The sequence below is a fragment of the Epargyreus clarus genome, unplaced genomic scaffold (assembly GCF_041222505.1).
Source record: "Epargyreus clarus isolate Ecla_fem2 unplaced genomic scaffold, WU_Ecla_fem_2.2 ptg000035l, whole genome shotgun sequence".
Lineage (NCBI taxonomy): Eukaryota > Metazoa > Arthropoda > Insecta > Lepidoptera > Hesperiidae > Epargyreus > Epargyreus clarus.
In genome coordinates, this window is record NW_027332240.1 from 5,042,466 (window position 1) to 5,060,475 (window position 18,010).

Here is an 18,010-nt window from a genome sequence, read left to right on the forward strand (position 1 = left end):
TTAGGTCAACTATGCGGCTACATTCCGAAGAATTTAATTAGACTGACTGCTTTAATAACAGTTTGCTGCCACTCAAGAATTAATTATGAATTACATCGCTAATACAAAGTTTTTGTTGTATATCTACATTGTATATGAAATTGTTTAACAGCAATGAATTACTTTACATTTTCCAATCAATTGAATCAGTGAAATGAGTAGGTATACCAACTAAATTAAAGGTACTATCTTCCTATATGGTTACTATACTGTTTGGTACTATCTATAGTATCTATACGTAACTTCCATATCAATCCAATATAACCACGTCCCCTAGAATATGAAATATGTAAATAATTGTAAATAAGAAATTATAAAAGCATTCATACCCTATTTTTCTCTTTCTCATTTCTGCTTCTTTATTGCATATATTGGCAGTATAATATTTATAACGTATGCCCAAAGATAAACTTGTATAAACTATAAAAAATGTCTATGGTTGTCAATTGTCATCGGTCATAGACGGTCAACGTGAACAATTTGATTTCATCATAAAATTAAAAACTTCTAAAATATCTATATAAAGTTGTTATTACATAAAACAAGGTAAGAATTACTTTAACACAGCATTTTAGTTGCGTACTAGTTTAGTTTCAAACAGTTATAGGTTATTTGGTGTGCAATCGTTGAAATCACATTTTGTTGCAATTTCTTTGCGTTGTTTAGTGAAATTAAAGTGAGATGATCTTAATTTTCTTGTCTTAAGATATCCTAACAAATAGTATAGGGATTATGTAAATTAGGTCAATATTAAGTTGACTACTGGTATATAAAAAAACTTGTGTAGTTAACTTAGCCACAGCAGCATAAAGCTTACGAACTGGTTTAGTTTACGAACTACTTTGGAGGTTAGACTCCAGAGCCCTGTTACACTTTTAGACTCGGGAGGCAGCTCTTTCACCTGTTCTTGTGCACTCCAACTTAGTCCTCAGGGATTGCCAAGCCTGTGTTATACATCTAAACTCTACAGGACTTCAATCCTACCAGGGGTTGGTTACACATGTCTATGGGTGGCAGTGGCTCCTTAACATCAGATAGACAAAAACATATTATTATCCCAGAACTAAGTTTCCACTCCTGAAGACTTACATAGTTGTCTCATGTAAGCTAGCTAGCATGCAAACCTTTCTACTCAAACTGTTTGACTGATTTGAGTAGAAAGGTTACACAAGATGTCAATTTCACACAACTTTCATAATAGCAAATCACAAATTATAATAATAAAAATTATGCACATTCTCAATTTGTAAACAATAAATGACAAACATATATTGTTACATATGTAGTCTTCAGGTAATGGAATTGTTAATTGTCATTATATTAATCGATGGATAATGTTGAATATTTATTATTTCATTATTTCACATTCTTTCATATTATGTGATATTCTTAATTATTTATTTATTTATGCACACATTGATAACTGATACAAATGACTTTAATAACATTCCATGCAAAGGTGCAAATTTTTATTTGATATACACCCAATTTCCAGATGCCGTTATCATGTAGGTTCTACCAGGAGAAGTATCCCGAAGTGGAGGATGTAGTGATGGTGAACGTGCGGTCCATAGCCGAGATGGGCGCGTACGTCCATCTGCTGGAATACAACAACATCGAGGGCATGATATTGTTGTCCGAGTTGTCCCGGAGACGTATTAGATCCATCAACAAACTTATCAGAGTGGGCAAGACAGAACCTGTTGTTGTTATCAGGGTTGATAAAGAAAAAGGTAACGGAAATTTATACTTTATGACAGTTTTATGTATGCTTATACCAAAACACCTTGTAAACAAGTTACAAGAAAAACAATTAGCCAAATGTAAGTCGAACTCGGTCACAGAGGATTAAAATATAAAAATATGAGATTATTGGTAGTAATAATCTCATATTTTTATATTTTTAGCAGTCATTCAAGTGCATGCATTGTGAAAATTTAAACTGTCTATTCATTACGGTTCAATAGATAAAGCGAAAAACGTTTAAAAATTTTCATTTTTTTTATTTTTAGTATTTGTTGTTATTACGACCACCCTTATACATCCTTTGTAAAAATTTCAAATAAGTGTCTAAAAAATCTAAAAAGTGTCTAATACGGTAAAAATAGAGCATTGTGACAGACAGACAGACTGCAGTCTTAGTAATAGGGTTCCATTTTTACCCTTTCGATACGTAACCCTAAAAGTGAAGATAAACAACAACATGCTTCAATTTGCAGGCTACATCGATCTATCTAAACGTCGTGTCTCAGCCGAGGACATAGATAAATGCACAGAGAGGTACGCTAAAGCGAAAGCAGTGAACTCCATCCTCCGGCACGTGGCAGAACTCCTGCACTTCGAGAGCTCGGAGCAGCTGGAGGACCTCTACACAAGGACTGCCTGGCTCTTCGAGGAGAAGTACAAAAAGAAGGCGTCCGCGTATGATTTCTTTAAGCAAGCTGCTGTGTGAGTTTTACTGTTGAATTAATTATTGTTTTAATTGCACCAATTAATAATACTATGCAACATTTCGATGGAAAAAGAAGAAAGTAGGAAAAGCCAAAAAAATATTGTTGTATGCTCATTATAAAGAAACTTGTGAAGTAAGTATATTTTTTATATAGCATAGAAGTAGTAAATTCACTGCATGCAGTCCACCTAATGGTGATATCTACTGCAGCCCATAGGACATCTGTAATTAACCGCAGATAAGATAAACTCCTTGGGGTCGACCATTTATGTCTCCCTGAGGACTAAGTTGAAACACCTCAAATAAACACATCTCCTTTTTCACACCCTTCAACGTACAACACAATAGTGTTATTATTAAAGACACATTGGTTTTTATTAAAGAGAAACTTGTGACAGTCCACTATGAATCTTGAAGCACCTTTCCTATATATCGCCTTTGTTAAAGATGCAGTTTATTTTACACTATACACCTGTTTGAAAAAGCGTATGTAAATCAACTTAGAGCTTGTTAAAGACAGCTTATTTATTCATTGCAGTGATCCATCAGTCTTGAATGAATGCGGTCTCGATGAGAAAACAAAGGAGGTGCTCCTAGCGAATATAAAACGGAAGCTGACGTCCCAAGCTGTGAAGATCAGAGCAGATATTGAGTGTGCGTGCTACGGATATGAGGGCATTGATGCTGTGAAGGCGGCTTTGAAGGCTGGCCTCTCGTTGTCTACAGTTGAGATGCCTATTAAGATCAATCTGATAGCACCACCTTTGTATGGTAAATATTATTGTACTATTGTTTTAATTATTATTACATCATCAATCGATTACTGTCGCACAGCGGGGCGTGGATCTACTCTCAGAATGAGAAGGATAGGTCATTGCGTTGGCCAAATGCGAATTGTGCTACCACATATAATTAGTTTATAACTATTAGTATATATGTTTTACAGTTATTACAGTACAGTGTATTTACAGTTAATAAAGTTTATGTACTTTAAGTTTTTAGTTCATGTTGTTTGTGACATTAAAAGTTATCAAATACAGTAATATGAGAGCACTGTAGTGTAAGCTTGGGCTTTTACTCGGGAGGGTCCAATGTAAGATCCCTGTCACTTACCTTTGACTTCAAAATTATATGCGTGTTAGATATTAGCAACCTAGCGCGTGCCCAGCAGTAGGACAATAATGGGCTGACAACAAATTATTTTGATCTTTAGAATGGAAGTAATCTTATGTATTTAAAACCAAACCACTTGTCGTTGTGTATTCATGAAAAAACACTAGGTTACTGAATTATTATACTTTAGGCAAATTTTGTGGTAATTTTTATAATTTTAATTACCAGTCATGACCACATCTACGCCAGAGAAAACGGACGGCCTCAAAGCGTTGCAGGATGCCATCGACAAAATTAACGACACCATAACCGCCTCAGGTGGTGTGTTCAATGTACAGATGGCGGTAAGTTTTCATATATTATTACATTTATTACGAACTAGATTTTACACGCAACTTGCTCGCAATCAAAGGTCGACGACTGTTATTACTTAGCTCCCGAGAATACAACTTTCTTCGGGATAAAATGTACCCTATACCCTTTTCTGGATCCCTAACAACGTGTATTCATGACAAACGGTTTGGTAGATAAGTTATGAAAGTTTTAGTTTTAAGACGCTTTCCAAATATAGAGTCCTACAATAGGATTAGAATCCAAAACATGAATCTAAATTTATCAATTAGATATCTGTGTAGCCGGGGATAGAACCCGGAACCCTTTGCGCGCCTAACCTCTATGGTAACCGCTCTGTCACGCGGGTCGACAAAAAAAAGAGGGTAACTAGCAAACATGAAATAGAAACACGAATTTTGAACCCTTAAAATTCATAAATAACGTGTTTGCCTAACTGGATATCGAACCCGGGACCGCACCATCATAACCCACCATTGTGTCTTCCAGCCGAAGGTAGTAACAGCAACCGATGAAGCGGAGCTGGCGCGGCAGATGGAGCGGGCGGAGGCCGAGAACGCGGAGGTGGCCGGCGACTCCGCGGACGAGGATGAGGACCAAGGTATCATCATCATCATCATCTTTTTAATTACACCTTTTTAAACACCAGCCTTTAATTTTTCTGCACATCCCTAAGGTTGACTGGGAGAAAATGCTATTTAGCATTCAGTCCACCTTTTGCACCACATTGTTTTTAACATGGTCAATAAAGAGTAAGTAAATAAATAAACATCAACAATTTATTACATCATCATCAACTGTTTTATTATTTACATAATTGTGTATCAGAATCACCTCTCAAAGTATTTTAGGTAAGGTGGACCTGTCATGGTAAGGTGAGCCTATATTTAACTCCAATAAAAATATAGTTTAAAAACTAATAAAACGACGCTAAATCGCATCTGAAAAATCGTTCCTAGCGATCCTAATGAAGACAATGGGACAAAATTATTAAAATCGTGTATCTGTACGCATGAATCTGTTCTTGATAATTGTTCAAAATTTTGTATTAATCTGACTCAATGACATTTTATACTAGACACGTTATACGCCCACTAACTTAAGAGAAAACTTGAGCGAAACTGCTTTGATAGCACACATGCATGTTTTTTAATTTACTTACCTTTAACTACATAGACAAATGTTCTATAAGGGACAGAGCTATTAGAACAATGTGATAAAAAAAGACAACTAGTGTTTGACCTTGCGTTTAAGTGTACGCAAACGTAAATATTGACCATGGAATATAGTGACCAATGATTACTTCAGTCAAAACGGGACATCGATTTTTTTTATGTCAAATACTTTTTACTTGAAAAAATATAGTTAAAAATAATAAAAAACACGCTTTTATGATAAAATTATCTAAAAAGTAGAAAATAATTTTCAATATAGGTATCATTTAAGGAACAGTAAATAGTATAATTGTGCAAAAAATGTGGGGCGCTTTATGAAAACTGATAAATGGAGCACCCCATGTTTTTTTTTCCACAATTATACTATTTACTGTTACTTAATTGACAATGGCAACGGTTCATTTCGGAGACAACGGCACGAAGCATCGAAAAAAGGGACTGTCCCGTAAAAACGGGACGTATGGTGGCTTTCCCATTGATCCGCATGCTTGTCAAAGACAAAGAAATAATGAAACAGAAGGTAAAAAATGTCCAAAACTGTCGATAATAGTTTTAGTATGTCGTTTACGTAGAAATGTTATAGTACAGTTTAACTAAATAAATTATTATTATATAAAAATATAATTTGAAAGAATGTATCTATACAGATGTATCGACTGGTTTAAAATATACGATTTAAAAATTGTTTATATTTATTATCATAGATTAGTAAATATTACTCACTATTATTACTCACTAAATTTACCCAGTTTTGAGAATTGAAATAGTTGCGTAAAAAGTTTTCCCACGTCTCCGTGCTAAAATGTCTCTAAAATATTTGAAATAATTATTTATTTATTATGTAAATTACGCAGTATTAGTTATTTATTCGTAAATTTTCTCTAAAAATGTTTTTAATTTGTCAAGAATTCAAAAAAGAACTTACTATTAAGCCGTTTGTGGCTAATTTCAATTTCAAGTTTTATTTTACACACGACCATTAATTGCAAAGTTGTGTAAATTTTATAAATGTACTAGCTGACCCAGCAAACATTGTGTTGCCATATAAATAAAAAAAATGTTAAGGGTGAACAACCCTTATCACTTAAGAGATATGAGAAATAGATAGTAGCCAATTCTCAGACTTACTGAATATGCGTATAAATTTTGGTGAAAATCAGTAAAGCCGTTTCGCAGGAGTAGGTACAGAGTAACTAACATTGTGACATGAGAATTTTATATATAAGATTCTAATTTTACCGTGTTTTTTTAGGATTAATTTCTGGCTATACAAAGATTGTTTATTAAATTATGTTTAGGTTAAGGAAGAAATACGACCTTAATGATTGAAATATTTATTCAATTAAAGAAATTTTAAAATACCGTATACTATCCTATATAAATTTTATGGTAATATTTTTTATTATTTACCACAGGTATCGAAGGAAATTTAAAGATTAGGATACAGAATTTCCCATATATCGATTTTATTTTATTAAAATAAACCATAAAATGTTATATTTTGACTAAAAACACACTAATATAAAAATTAAGCAGTGGGATCTTAAACTATAACACACGACATATGAACATCGTCAGATTCAATAAAATGTCACTTCTGTTCTGTTGATCTATGACCATGCATTTTGCGTCTTTATCACTTTCATTGACAAAAACATACTTTGTCTCTTTCTGGTTACTCACGTAATCATGGCGGATCGAACACGAAAAATAAACAAAATTTAATAATTTCTCTTCATTTACGTGTGATAGGTGATTCCATGAAGTTTGTTTCTATTTCGAGCATAATTTTTGCATTTACGCATTGCACAAGAAGGCATTTTGAGGCTTTAAATTCAAAATAATGACGTTTAACGTGTTCAGTAACATTCGTGTGTATTACTACGCCGCGCGAGAGCGACTGGACTTGGCTTCGTTTTACACCACTTGCCGTATTTTGTATGTTTCAAGTTTTGCCCGCTTGTGGCGAATCTTTAGTTATAGATCAATGATCTGACTGTTCAAAGTAGGTAAAAATTAGAGATGCGCCGAATAGTGGTTTCACCGAATAACCGAATAATATTCGGTTTAACCTTTACCGAACCGAATATTCGGCCGAATTATTCGGTTAACCATTTCTTTATTGTCAATTTGCCAGTTATGTGTGTTCATTCACACTTTAAAATGTTGATTTGAGTTTTAAAAATGATTACTGATTTTAGGTTTAAAATAAATGTTGACTATACTAACTATAGATTAAGTAATAAATGTGTTGACTTGAGGTTTCAAAAGAAAATGTAGATTTGAAGTTTAATTGCTTTATTTTTTAGGTTCATTCAACATATTCTTCATAGGATTTGAGTTTGACTTATAATGTAACGTAAATCTTATATAAGAAGTTTTGTGTTTTAGTCCTGTACCATGTCGTGTATACAAGAAAACAGAAATACTCGAACCGAATATATTCGGCAATAAAACCGAATAATTCGGCCGAATACAAATGGCAAAAATGATGCCGAATACCGAATACCAAACGAATATTCGGCGCATCATAGTAAAAATCAAGTTCAAAGATTCTGTACATACCTAGGTTCATACATACATACTAGTCAAGCTACGAATAGTATTATATCGATTTTGATTTCATAAATATATTTTGTTTAAAGGTATGGGTGATGCTGGTATGGATGAAGATCAACCTCAACAGAACGGCGCGTCTGATGAAGAAGAAGACAACTAAATAATTATAAACATTTACAACGCAAACTATATAAACAAATGTTAGGTGGTGGAAAGCAAAGTTATGTAACTTTTAGTGCCAATAAACAAAATAAATAAATGTGTGGTAAGACAAAGAAATAATTATAGTTTAAAAACTTAAGACTAGCTAAAATTTTACAAGGAAAAACGTTAATCCTGACGATCCTGATAACCAAATTAGAATTGGACGAAATTATTAAAATCATGTATTGTTATTGGTTCTTGATAAATATTCAAAATTTTAAAATAATGGGACCGTCCAAAGTGGGTAAAAATCGAGTTCAAAGATTCCGTTGCATACGTACATACATACATACGTACATACATACATACAACCCAAGCTAATAAAAGCGTGGTAAAAAGAGTGCTATGCCACTTTACAATTGTGCAATTTATTTTTGTATGTTGAATGTATTGAATTTATGAATTATCGAAATTACCAACGCATATCTGTTTTCTTTAAAGGTGCTTACGTCACTTTGCTTTCCACCGCCATAGTATACTAAATCTTCGGACTACTAAAATATACACCTGTTTTATACAAATATATTTGTTTTTCTTATACCTTAAATTTTCCATGCTATTTAAAATAATATCGATTTTTTTACAGTTACATATTTAGTGTGGATTAGTACATATTTAGTTGTGATTTGGTTTGAAGGGCGTGGTAATGGTAAGACTGATAAGACTTCCAACTTAGCCTTCAGGGTTAACAATGCATCTATACTGAGCTACGATCTGATCGCAGGTAGGACTCTAATCTTATCTTGGTTTGAAAATGTCCATGGATGACAATTGCCACTTACTATCAGGTTTGCTTCCTTTATAGTGTAAAATAAATTTATATGAAAAAAATAAGATTTTAGTAACGTCATATTTTTTTTTAATCCCTATAATTAGATAAAATACCATGGAGGTGTATATAAAACAAATGATCTGCAAAATTTCGGTTTAATCGATTGGGATAAATTTGTTAAATATTCGGTTGCAAATTTGACCCGCACATACTCTAACCAAAAACGGAAGTCGAACAAAAACTTAATAAAAAATAAAATAAATAAGATGCTTGCATAGTAAAAGTTAATCCTTTAATATAAGTTTATTAGCTTACGGCATAAGGCATTTTATTTCAAAACTCATCTGTAAGTACTACTTATTATGCGTAAGCTTATGTTACTACAAAACCACTTGTAAATAACACATAAAATATAATATTGTAAAGAAAAACTTAACAAATTTAGATTAGTGAAGCATCGTTACTTATCGATAATCCATTTATACTAAGGTTTCTCAAACTTTAGTTCCACGTGTCTGTTAAAATTACATAAGAACTCCTTTAAAAATTGTCTTTAGGATTAAAAAATAAATACTTTAGAAATTAAATAAACACTAATAGATATTGGTCTAACGAGTTTTTATTTAGGATAAAATTAATTTCATTGTATCTTCTAAAGTAAAGCGATTCTAAATCGTTTCCCCGTACGATTAACTGACGTACCCCAAGGGGTTCGGGTAGCCCAGTTTGAGCAACTGTGAACAGGTCTAACACTAGTTGACTGTCGTGTCAACAATAAAGACAAACAAATATAAAGTGTGGAAATTGATAACTAATAAATACTATAGTGAATATTATTATTTCTTTCTTTATCTTATTTAAATCAGAAACTGAAATGCCTAATATTTATCTTGTAGACCTAAAATTTTGTCCCTGTAGTTCCGGGACCAGAAAAGGGCTACGGTATCCCCTGCCTGTCGTAAGAGGCGACTAAAAGGGGCTTCCGGGGTTTCTAGCGGCGAGAGTGGGAGCTCAAACCGCCCGATCAGCAATCCCGGGAAGGACGGCTGTATGTGCATTGTGCATACCCTCGTGTACAACAGACGGTGTGGCAATTTACAAATTGTCATTCTCAATTCCTATCTCCTATCTGGTATCTTCCTTATTCCTATCTGGGGTCGATTATAGATGTCCATGGGCAGCAGTAGCAACTTACCATCAGGTGGACTGCGTGCTCGTCTGCTACTCCCATATAAAAAAATACTACCGGATCTCTACACGACCTAAATCTAAACTGAGAAGATGCGGTAAAAAATTGTCAATGAATATGTCTACGCTGCGTTATTCTGTGTTCAGCATTGTGGTCCATAGATGATACACTTGTTGTGGTCACTGAGCTGCGCCTGCGTCGCTTTATGACAGAAAACCGACTATTTAGTTCCTTATCACTTGGCTAGATGTCACTGCTCAAATCTCTCTCGATTCCCTGAATCACGGTGTTAAGATGTTCGCCTGGGCTGTATAAATACCGTGGAAAGTATTTTGTAAGTTGGTGGTAGAATCCCTTCGGGGGTTCGTCTGGGTAGGTACCACCGTCACATCTATTTCTTCCGTGAAATAGCAGGCAAACTGCTGTGTTTCGGTTTGAAGGATGTGATTGCCAGTCTAATAAATGTATAAACAGTTAGGGACAAAAAACCCGTCACGGTATTGATTTATCGATTAGAAACTTTCTATTAGAAAGAAAAGTATCGATATTCGATACTGTGGTTCTGGTTACTTATGGGTAGTAGGTAAGTGTGTCGCGAAAAATGTAAGGTACAAACGCCTTTACTCAAGGTGGCTTACAATTTTATTTACAACTCAATTTGTCTAATCTATCTCTAAACCGATGCAAGCACGGAACATCGAATAGCTTTTCTTGATCCATGAATTCAACCATGCACTGAGATTAAGAAAGTAATTCGTTTATAAATTACGAGTTACGGTTAGTGATAGGACACAATCGATACAAGAATTATCGATAGTTCTAATTTGGAGAGGTATAATTAAATTCGCATCCTCCTGGTAATAAGGGCCACGCAGTAGCTAACTGAAGGTAATAGCGTACCGCAATTGGCAATAAACGTCGTCTGGAATCATAGATTAGTAAAGATTACTCACTCCTAACAAGAAAAAAAAGTGTGTGTGTGTCAGCTACGACGCACGATTGGAGTTTACTCCTTACGAACGATAATTATGATATATATCGAATAGAAAAAAGGGTAAATGAACGCATCTGCTAAAATGATAAGAGAAACAAACATATATCTGTAATTATTCGGATTATTTATATTACTTCAATAATGCGTATTACATAAAGTATGTTACAAAATAATATAAATAATAATAATAATAATAATTGTGTTCAATTTATACAAATCCAATTTTATGATGATTGATTTCTTTCACTTTGAATTATAATATCATTCTTAAATACTGTAATTATAGGTTTGTGGTAACTGTAGGCCGAGTGTGAGTTTGACAAATAAAATCAATTATAGTGCCACCAACTTATCTGTTCAGTTGACAGGGTCGCTAGTGCAGCGTCCAATGTTACCATATAATTATATTTGCCTACTGAAGAGGGAGCTCAACAACTTTGAGACCTATGATTTTTACTAGATAAAATATGTAAAAAATATTTAAAAAGATAAATAACCTTCGTAAACATCCTAAAAAAAAGAATTAGGTTAATAACGTCAAATTTTAATTCTTAAATGATATTCTAGGACAGGAAAAATAAAAAGTCCAGAATTATTAACTATAATTATTTATATTTTATAAAAATAAAATTTATATTTTATAAAAATAATTATGGTCATGATCTCTAACTTCGAGGGGCTCCACACCAGACATCCCTGAGCGAAATAATGACGATGGGCCTGAGGTGCCTGTGCCAAGTGATTTACATAATTCGTCATCAGAGTCACTTGAATCGCTTTCGCTATCACTATGCAACTTAATAATGAATGGTTCTTCTAAATATCCATCATTGTTCCTGTATTTTTCTTCAATTCTTTTTACGTGGTGACAATGGTTTTTCCACTCTTCTTTTGTTATTTTATCGAATGCATTCTGAATTAACTGGGGCATTTCAGCACTAGATTTACCAACATTTCGCTCAGCGACATTTCTCTTCATTGAACTCCAAACCATCTCGATTGGGTTCAAATCACAGTGGTATGGCGGTAACCTGAGAACAGAATGGCCATGACTTTTTAATAGATTATCTATTTCATATTCAGGAGCTGGTGTATTACGCTTTATTAATTCTTGCAGTTGAGGTTTCGTCATTTGCTCAGAAAATTCTATATCTCTCTCCCTCAGCCACAATTGCATGACAGCCTTAGTGTGGTTTGAATTGGGACATTTATTAACACAAATGCTGTGATAGGGGGCATTGTCCATCACTATAAGAGTATGCTTATGCAGGTTCGGCAGCAATTTCTTAATAGTCCATCTTTTAAAATTATCATTATTCATTTCATCATGGTAGTCACCGCTCTTAGTGTTTGATTTAAACACAAGAAGAGCATTCTCTACAAAACCTTCTTCGCCTCCTGCATGAACTATAATCCACCTATTCCCTTTTGATACTGGCTCCAAATCACCTTCAACATCTGGGCCTTGCCAACATTTGTCAGTTGAGTGAGATGAGTGTATATAGGTCTCATCTAAATAAACGACGGGTTTTTTTTCTCCAGACTCATTCTCACGAATTTTTTGTAAGTATGCAGCCCTCCACGCAGTTATGTCATTACGCTCACATAGCACTTTTCTATTTGTTTTAGTTTTTTTAAAACGAAATCCTATTTTATGCAGCAGTTTTCTAAGTGTTTCACGTTTTGCAGAGAAATCAATTTCTTCTCTAAGTATGTTTAATAATTTTGGTATAGTCAGAATTTCTTTCCTAAATGAATAAAATTCATGAATTTTTCTCCGTATGACGCCAATGTCAAAATCATCAATGTCCAATTTTCCTGTTTTTCTTTCTCTATTCTTACCGGGAGTAGATAGTTTGACATTACTTTCTTCAGCTTTTTTCTTTTCATTCATGAGCTTGTAAACAAATCGTTCGCTTACTCCTGTAGCAAAAATATAAATACATGAAGTATAAAAAAACATTTACTACCAAAAATACTCAGTGACACTTTAACTAAGTAAAATAAAATAACTGAAATATTTACGCGGGACTTTATATTAATTAACTATCAACACTTCATAGCAACACTAACCTGTCGCAGCTGCGACGCGTTCTGTCACTTTCTCAAACGGTATTTTCGGAGCTAGCAGGCGTTTTTCTTCCCTCATGAAATCTAAAACCTTTAAAATAATGACCCGTGCATCACTTTTGAGAGGCTTAGGCATTTTTAATCACTTATTACAATTATATTCGAATCGAAAAACAAAGAGCACTCACACTTCAAAGAATTGACAGCGGAATGACATTTCAAAATGGCGGTCGGCTTTGTTTTAGTTCCAGATTTGTCTACTGAACAGAAAAGTTGGTGGCACTATAACTTCACCATCACGTTAATGAGTTAACTCAAGGTTGACAGTAAGCATGTCAATAGCGAGTGCGAGTTATCAAAATGTTGTCGAAAAAAAATTTGGTATGCTCACTTCGAAATTAGTACGCATCTTTTTGTTATGTTGTCAAACTTGAGTGTCGGCGAAGCGCCAGTTTTTTCGCCGACAGTAACCCAAACAAATTAAATAGTTCTTCCGTTACATTTGAAAAGCATGTAACTCATGTATTTCTTCATTTGTTCGTATTATTTTCGGAATAAGTAACCAAACCAAAAAGTCAATCTTAACACATGTTCTACGAGGAAGATAAGCGTCACTTAAAATTGTATGCTTTATGTTAACGTCAGAATAGCACTATTTCACTTTTAACCCTACGAGTAAAAGAAACGGGAATAAAACATAAACAAAGCAGCGTCGTGCGTCACCAAGCTTGTTTTTTGCAAGTGATTTGGCGTGCATAGGAACAACCTGTTGCATTCTTTTGTAGTTTTGATTGTAATATAGGTATATAACAATGAAAACAAGTGCGACTCAATTTGAAATGTTGGTGAACTATATGGCAGAGTGAGTATGAAGTAATTCTTTATTTGCATTGTTTTCGAATCCATAATAATATTCATGCGGAGCGTCATCGTATGCACAAGCAATTAATTTAAACTGTATTTTGTTTAAGACATGGTGATTTAAACAAACCACAAAAAACCCCACAAGGAAGGATAACAAATATAAGAAAATGGGAAGAGCTCACCCATCTTTTAAACGGTGATCCCACAGGAGGAAGTAAAGGGACTGAGAAGTGGAAAAAGGTGAGCATAATTTATTAATTTGATTACACATGATTGGCTTGACTTCTACTTAATTTTTTTAATTCATACTTAATATTAAGCGCTCTGGGATTAGGTACATATTTTTTCGAGGCGGTCCAGCTTAGTCCTCAGGGGTGGCGGCGCGTCTGTGGCCGACCTCAAGTAGTAATATCTAAGCCTATCTAGGGTTGATTACTGCTGTTCATAGGCAGTAGTAGCCACATGCCATTGGGTGGACTGCATGCTTGCTTGGTACTCCTATATTATAAAAAAATAAAAGTACATTTATAATTTATGCATGGGTTTAAGGTATGGAGTGATTTAAAAAATAACACCAAAAAGAAGTCTGCTAAGATAAATAGAGCAGCTTCTGGTACTGGTGGTGGGCCTGCGCTACAGGCAAAGCTAAGCAACCTGGAGCTCCGGGTTTTGCAAATAATTGGTGTCCAAGCAGCTACTGGGTTTACAGATGTGGTTGGAGCTGGCTTATACGTACAGGTGTGGTTCTCTGACTTATATATATTACTACTATACTACTTAATAAATGGTCATCTCAGGAAGTCTTTGTTTACACCATTTTGTTTATGTTTATTTTGCTTCTGTGTGTAAAAATATGTACAATAAAAGGGAATGGTAGTTAATATTTTTATCAGCTAAAAATAATGATATTATTGCAATTATGTAATAAATAATATTTTTATAACAACAGGCACAAGATGAAGACCCAGACCGCACTCTGACGTTAACACCAACTCCACATACTGCTGTTGAGCCAGCTGAGGAAAGCCCAATTATTAACATAGGTAAAGTTCTTTAATGTTGGATATTTAACAAAAAAAGCTTTGTCAATAAAACTATTACCTACCTATATGATAGGATTGAAGAAATATATTATAGACCACAATCAACAGCTGTCTCTTCGGTGATCTTGTTTGCATTTACTATTATCATCAGGAATTATAGGCGATTTGAAAACATTTGGCAGCAGGTTGGCAACTAACATATATTTCTATCAATCACTACTCATAGTACTAATAGTAGAGTAGAGGCTCCAATTAAGTACAGTAACATTCACACTCTTCAGTTCATACTTAGCTATTTAGCAGTACAATAATGTAACATTATTTTTACAGATCCATTTGAGCCTTGGAATGTGCCGGGACTATCCCAAGAGATGACAGTTGCCTCAGTGCCCCCCACCCAAGTGGAAGAGGAAAATGTAATGGATGCAGCACATGTAGTGGAGGCAGTATGTGACACCCCACCACCAGGACCATCAAGAGTCCCAGCACAGCAGGGTCAGACCCCACGTGGTTGGAGAAGAAGGACATCCCGAAGGGTCATTGGTTCTCCACGGCACCGGAGGACCCAAACTCTTATGGATAGGGTAGCACAAAACTTTCTCCATACTGATGATGAATGGAGAGAGTTGCTTATCCATGAACATGCAGAGGAGATTAAATTAGAAAAGGAACGATTAAGAATTCGGGAATTGGAGTTGCAGACACAGCAAAAATGGCAAGAGATTGCCTCAAGTGCTGTGGATGTTTTACATAAAATAAGTAATTCAAAACTCTGCAAAGACTGAAGCTTATTTATGTAAATCGATCCTGGCTCATAACATTTTTGTTATGTATGCAATTCTTATTCAGTCAACTGAATCCTTAATTACAGTCATATTTTGATTCAATTGTATAAACATAAAATTCACAGTTTATTTGAGATAATCACATGTATATAAAAATATAGTTGGCATAGATATCATTCAGTTATCATTATTTTTATTAATTATTTCTATTTTGTTATGTTAATTTAGTAGAAGATTTGATTATTTGATATGTGTTCTTAGTTTATTTAAAGTATATTTATGAAGGAATAAAATTAAAATATGGAGGTTATTTTAAAAAATATATTTTTAATCACTATGCTGTATAAAACTTAATACTAATCGATCTCTGTAGGCTCTTCCTCTTATTAAATCTGTTGCATACCTTCCACCTGTATCTTCTATAACTTCAACTGGTTCATCTTCGGCAGTGTTATCTATAAAATAAAATATTTATAAAGTAATGTCAGAATTGTATTACTTACTACTTTTTACATGTAATTTACACATTCGGGAATAAATTTCAAAATCTTTTCAATTCTAAGGATAATAAGAAAATAGGGGTTTATTATAATATAAATAAATTTACCAATATTATCCGGTTCAGGTACATTAAAATCGATTGCCATATTATGGAGCACACAGCACGCTTCAATGATTTGGGCACATTTTTTAGGCTTATAGTGCAAAACTCTGTCTTTGCTCAAGCACCTCCAACGATTTTTTAGCCTTCCAAATGTATTTTCAATACACACTCGGGCTGTGCCATGTTTTTGATTATAGAGTGCCTGGGGTGTATTAGGCTGTACATTTAAAAATGGGGTCATCAGCCATGGGCGAAGCGGATAGCCAGAATCTCCTGTAATATTTAAAAATTGCATTGTGTCAATACATTATTGGCTTAACATTTTACCATAGTTTTTTAATTGAAATGCATCCAATTCACTAACAGTTTAAAGCAAATAAGAGAGTAATGTACAATAAAAAAAAATGAAAATAATTACCTAAAAGCCAACATATTTCACCACCTTGATGCAGCGATTGCATGTATTTATTTAAACTGCTATTTTCCCATACAAATGAGTCATGGTTGGCACCTCCAAACTTCGCGTTAACATTTGTAATACGGCAATCACTCACAAATCTGGAAAATAAATGAGTTTTATATGATTCACTGACCCTGTGGGATAATAAGTTTAATATAATTTTATTACCAGAAATACATATACCTACCATTTGTACATTGATCGAATGATAATGTTTCCTGCAATAATAAAGTTGCTCTTCTTCTGTTGGTGGTGAAAATATTCTAAAGTGACTGCCATCAATACAACCAACAATGCCAGGTAAACCAAACTTGGCATAGAATCTGAAACAAATAATATAATCAACCTAAAAACAAAAATAGGTGAAATTATGAAGATTTTTTTGTAGGAAATATTTACTTCTACTTACTTATCAATAACTACTCGTCTTGCAGCTGGGGTGGTAGGGAAATTTATATGTTTCCGTAACATTGCTGGGTGTATGAGTGCTTGAGTCACTTGGTGTATGTACACACTGCACATTTTCTGCGACAAACCCTTGGCCACCCCTACCGGTCTCTGATATGAGCCAGTGGCAAAAAAAAATAACGCAACAAGAACCTGTAATAATAAGTCATATTATATATTATAAGTGAGAAATCTAGTAGTATTTGAAACCATTGTTTTTTAAATATATCTACTGCAAAAAAACATTTACCTTTGTCTCTACACTAACACGTTGTGTAGACTTCAAGTTTGTCAAATTTTGTAGGTCTTCGCATAAAGATAAGAAAGCTTCCTTCGTCAACCTATATCTATTTCTAAATTCTATATCACTAAGATCTTCTAGGACGTTAACAGACGCTCGCAAAGACGCTCTTTGCCTACGCATATAATTTCGTTGATCTTGCGCTTGAGCAACCGATATCATCCTCCAGGCTAAAAAACTACGGGTTGCTCTACCCCTTAACAACAAATCCGACACGAAAAAACTCATTTTAAACAAAATAAACAAAAAACAAATTTAACTTAAAATACGTAACTCTCGGTTTCACTATATGAAATGCAAGTGAATGAAATACTTAACACAAATAGTTGAGTTTACGTACACAAACTGTCAAAACACAACTCACACTCGCGAATGAATGCTCAAACGTCAAAATACTTAACATCAAAAGTTAAATCACGTCACGACGAAATAAGTTGCGTTAACCGAAATGCAAAATAAAACTCGCACTCGCAGTTATTGTTTTCGTAACTTTCCGCTAGAGGCGCTGACTAAGATTTCATACAATTTGAGTTTTTAGACGCAAACGCGATAGTAAAGTAAATGCCTGATAAAACTCACACTCGGCCC

General features: G+C 34.1%; 3 protein-coding genes and 2 long non-coding RNA genes across 5 annotated transcripts; 2 read left to right on the forward strand and 3 right to left on the reverse strand.

Annotated features, from left to right (window-relative positions):
• Positions 1-447: 447 nt before the first annotated feature.
• eIF2alpha (eukaryotic translation initiation factor 2 subunit alpha) lies at positions 448-8,414 on the forward strand. The gene is made up of 7 exons (XM_073091939.1): positions 448-585; positions 1,535-1,772; positions 2,259-2,487; positions 3,030-3,262; positions 3,833-3,948; positions 4,445-4,556; positions 7,776-8,414. The coding sequence occupies exons 2-7, from the start codon at positions 1,535-1,537 to the stop codon at positions 7,847-7,849; spliced, it is 1,002 nt and encodes a 333-aa protein (XP_072948040.1). The 5' UTR covers positions 448-585; the 3' UTR covers positions 7,850-8,414.
• A 3,026-nt stretch (positions 8,415-11,440) lies between these two features.
• LOC140756379 (uncharacterized) lies at positions 11,441-13,204 on the reverse strand. The gene is made up of 2 exons (XM_073091854.1): positions 12,922-13,204; positions 11,441-12,771 (listed from the first exon to the last, which is right to left on the reverse strand). The coding sequence occupies exons 1-2, from the start codon at positions 13,052-13,054 to the stop codon at positions 11,480-11,482; spliced, it is 1,425 nt and encodes a 474-aa protein (XP_072947955.1). The 5' UTR covers positions 13,055-13,204; the 3' UTR covers positions 11,441-11,479.
• A 24-nt stretch (positions 13,205-13,228) lies between these two features.
• LOC140756380 (uncharacterized) lies at positions 13,229-16,092 on the forward strand. Its single transcript, XM_073091855.1, has 4 exons — positions 13,229-13,780; positions 13,890-14,022; positions 14,732-14,825; positions 15,156-16,092. The coding sequence occupies exons 1-4, from the start codon at positions 13,731-13,733 to the stop codon at positions 15,608-15,610; spliced, it is 732 nt and encodes a 243-aa protein (XP_072947956.1). The 5' UTR covers positions 13,229-13,730; the 3' UTR covers positions 15,611-16,092.
• LOC140756381 (uncharacterized) lies at positions 15,918-16,765 on the reverse strand. Its single transcript, XR_012103884.1, has 3 exons — positions 16,633-16,765; positions 16,218-16,487; positions 15,918-16,065 (listed from the first exon to the last, which is right to left on the reverse strand). It is a non-coding gene; the product is annotated as an uncharacterized LOC140756381 (long non-coding RNA).
• A 25-nt stretch (positions 16,766-16,790) lies between these two features.
• Positions 16,791-18,010, reverse strand: LOC140756383 (uncharacterized). The gene is made up of 3 exons (XR_012103885.1): positions 17,372-18,010; positions 17,084-17,274; positions 16,791-16,997 (listed from the first exon to the last, which is right to left on the reverse strand). It is a non-coding gene; the product is annotated as an uncharacterized LOC140756383 (long non-coding RNA).

Coding starts and splice junctions, on each gene's coding strand:
- eIF2alpha (XM_073091939.1), top strand. CDS start 1,535: ATGCCGTTATCATGTAGGTTCTACCAGGAGAAGTATCCCGAAGTGGAG. Junction 2,488..3,029: donor TTCTTTAAGCAAGCTGCTGT/GTGAGTTTTACT, acceptor TATTCATTGCAG/TGATCCATCAGTCTTGAATG. Junction 3,949..4,444: donor TGTTCAATGTACAGATGGCG/GTAAGTTTTCAT, acceptor TGTGTCTTCCAG/CCGAAGGTAGTAACAGCAAC.
- LOC140756379 (XM_073091854.1), bottom strand. CDS start 13,054: ATGCCTAAGCCTCTCAAAAGTGATGCACGGGTCATTATTTTAAAGGTT. Junction 12,772..12,921: donor ACGCGTCGCAGCTGCGACAG/GTTAGTGTTGCT, acceptor TTTTTGCTACAG/GAGTAAGCGAACGATTTGTT.
- LOC140756380 (XM_073091855.1), top strand. CDS start 13,731: ATGAAAACAAGTGCGACTCAATTTGAAATGTTGGTGAACTATATGGCA. Junction 14,023..14,731: donor GGACTGAGAAGTGGAAAAAG/GTGAGCATAATT, acceptor TTATAACAACAG/GCACAAGATGAAGACCCAGA. Junction 14,826..15,155: donor AAGCCCAATTATTAACATAG/GTAAAGTTCTTT, acceptor TTATTTTTACAG/ATCCATTTGAGCCTTGGAAT.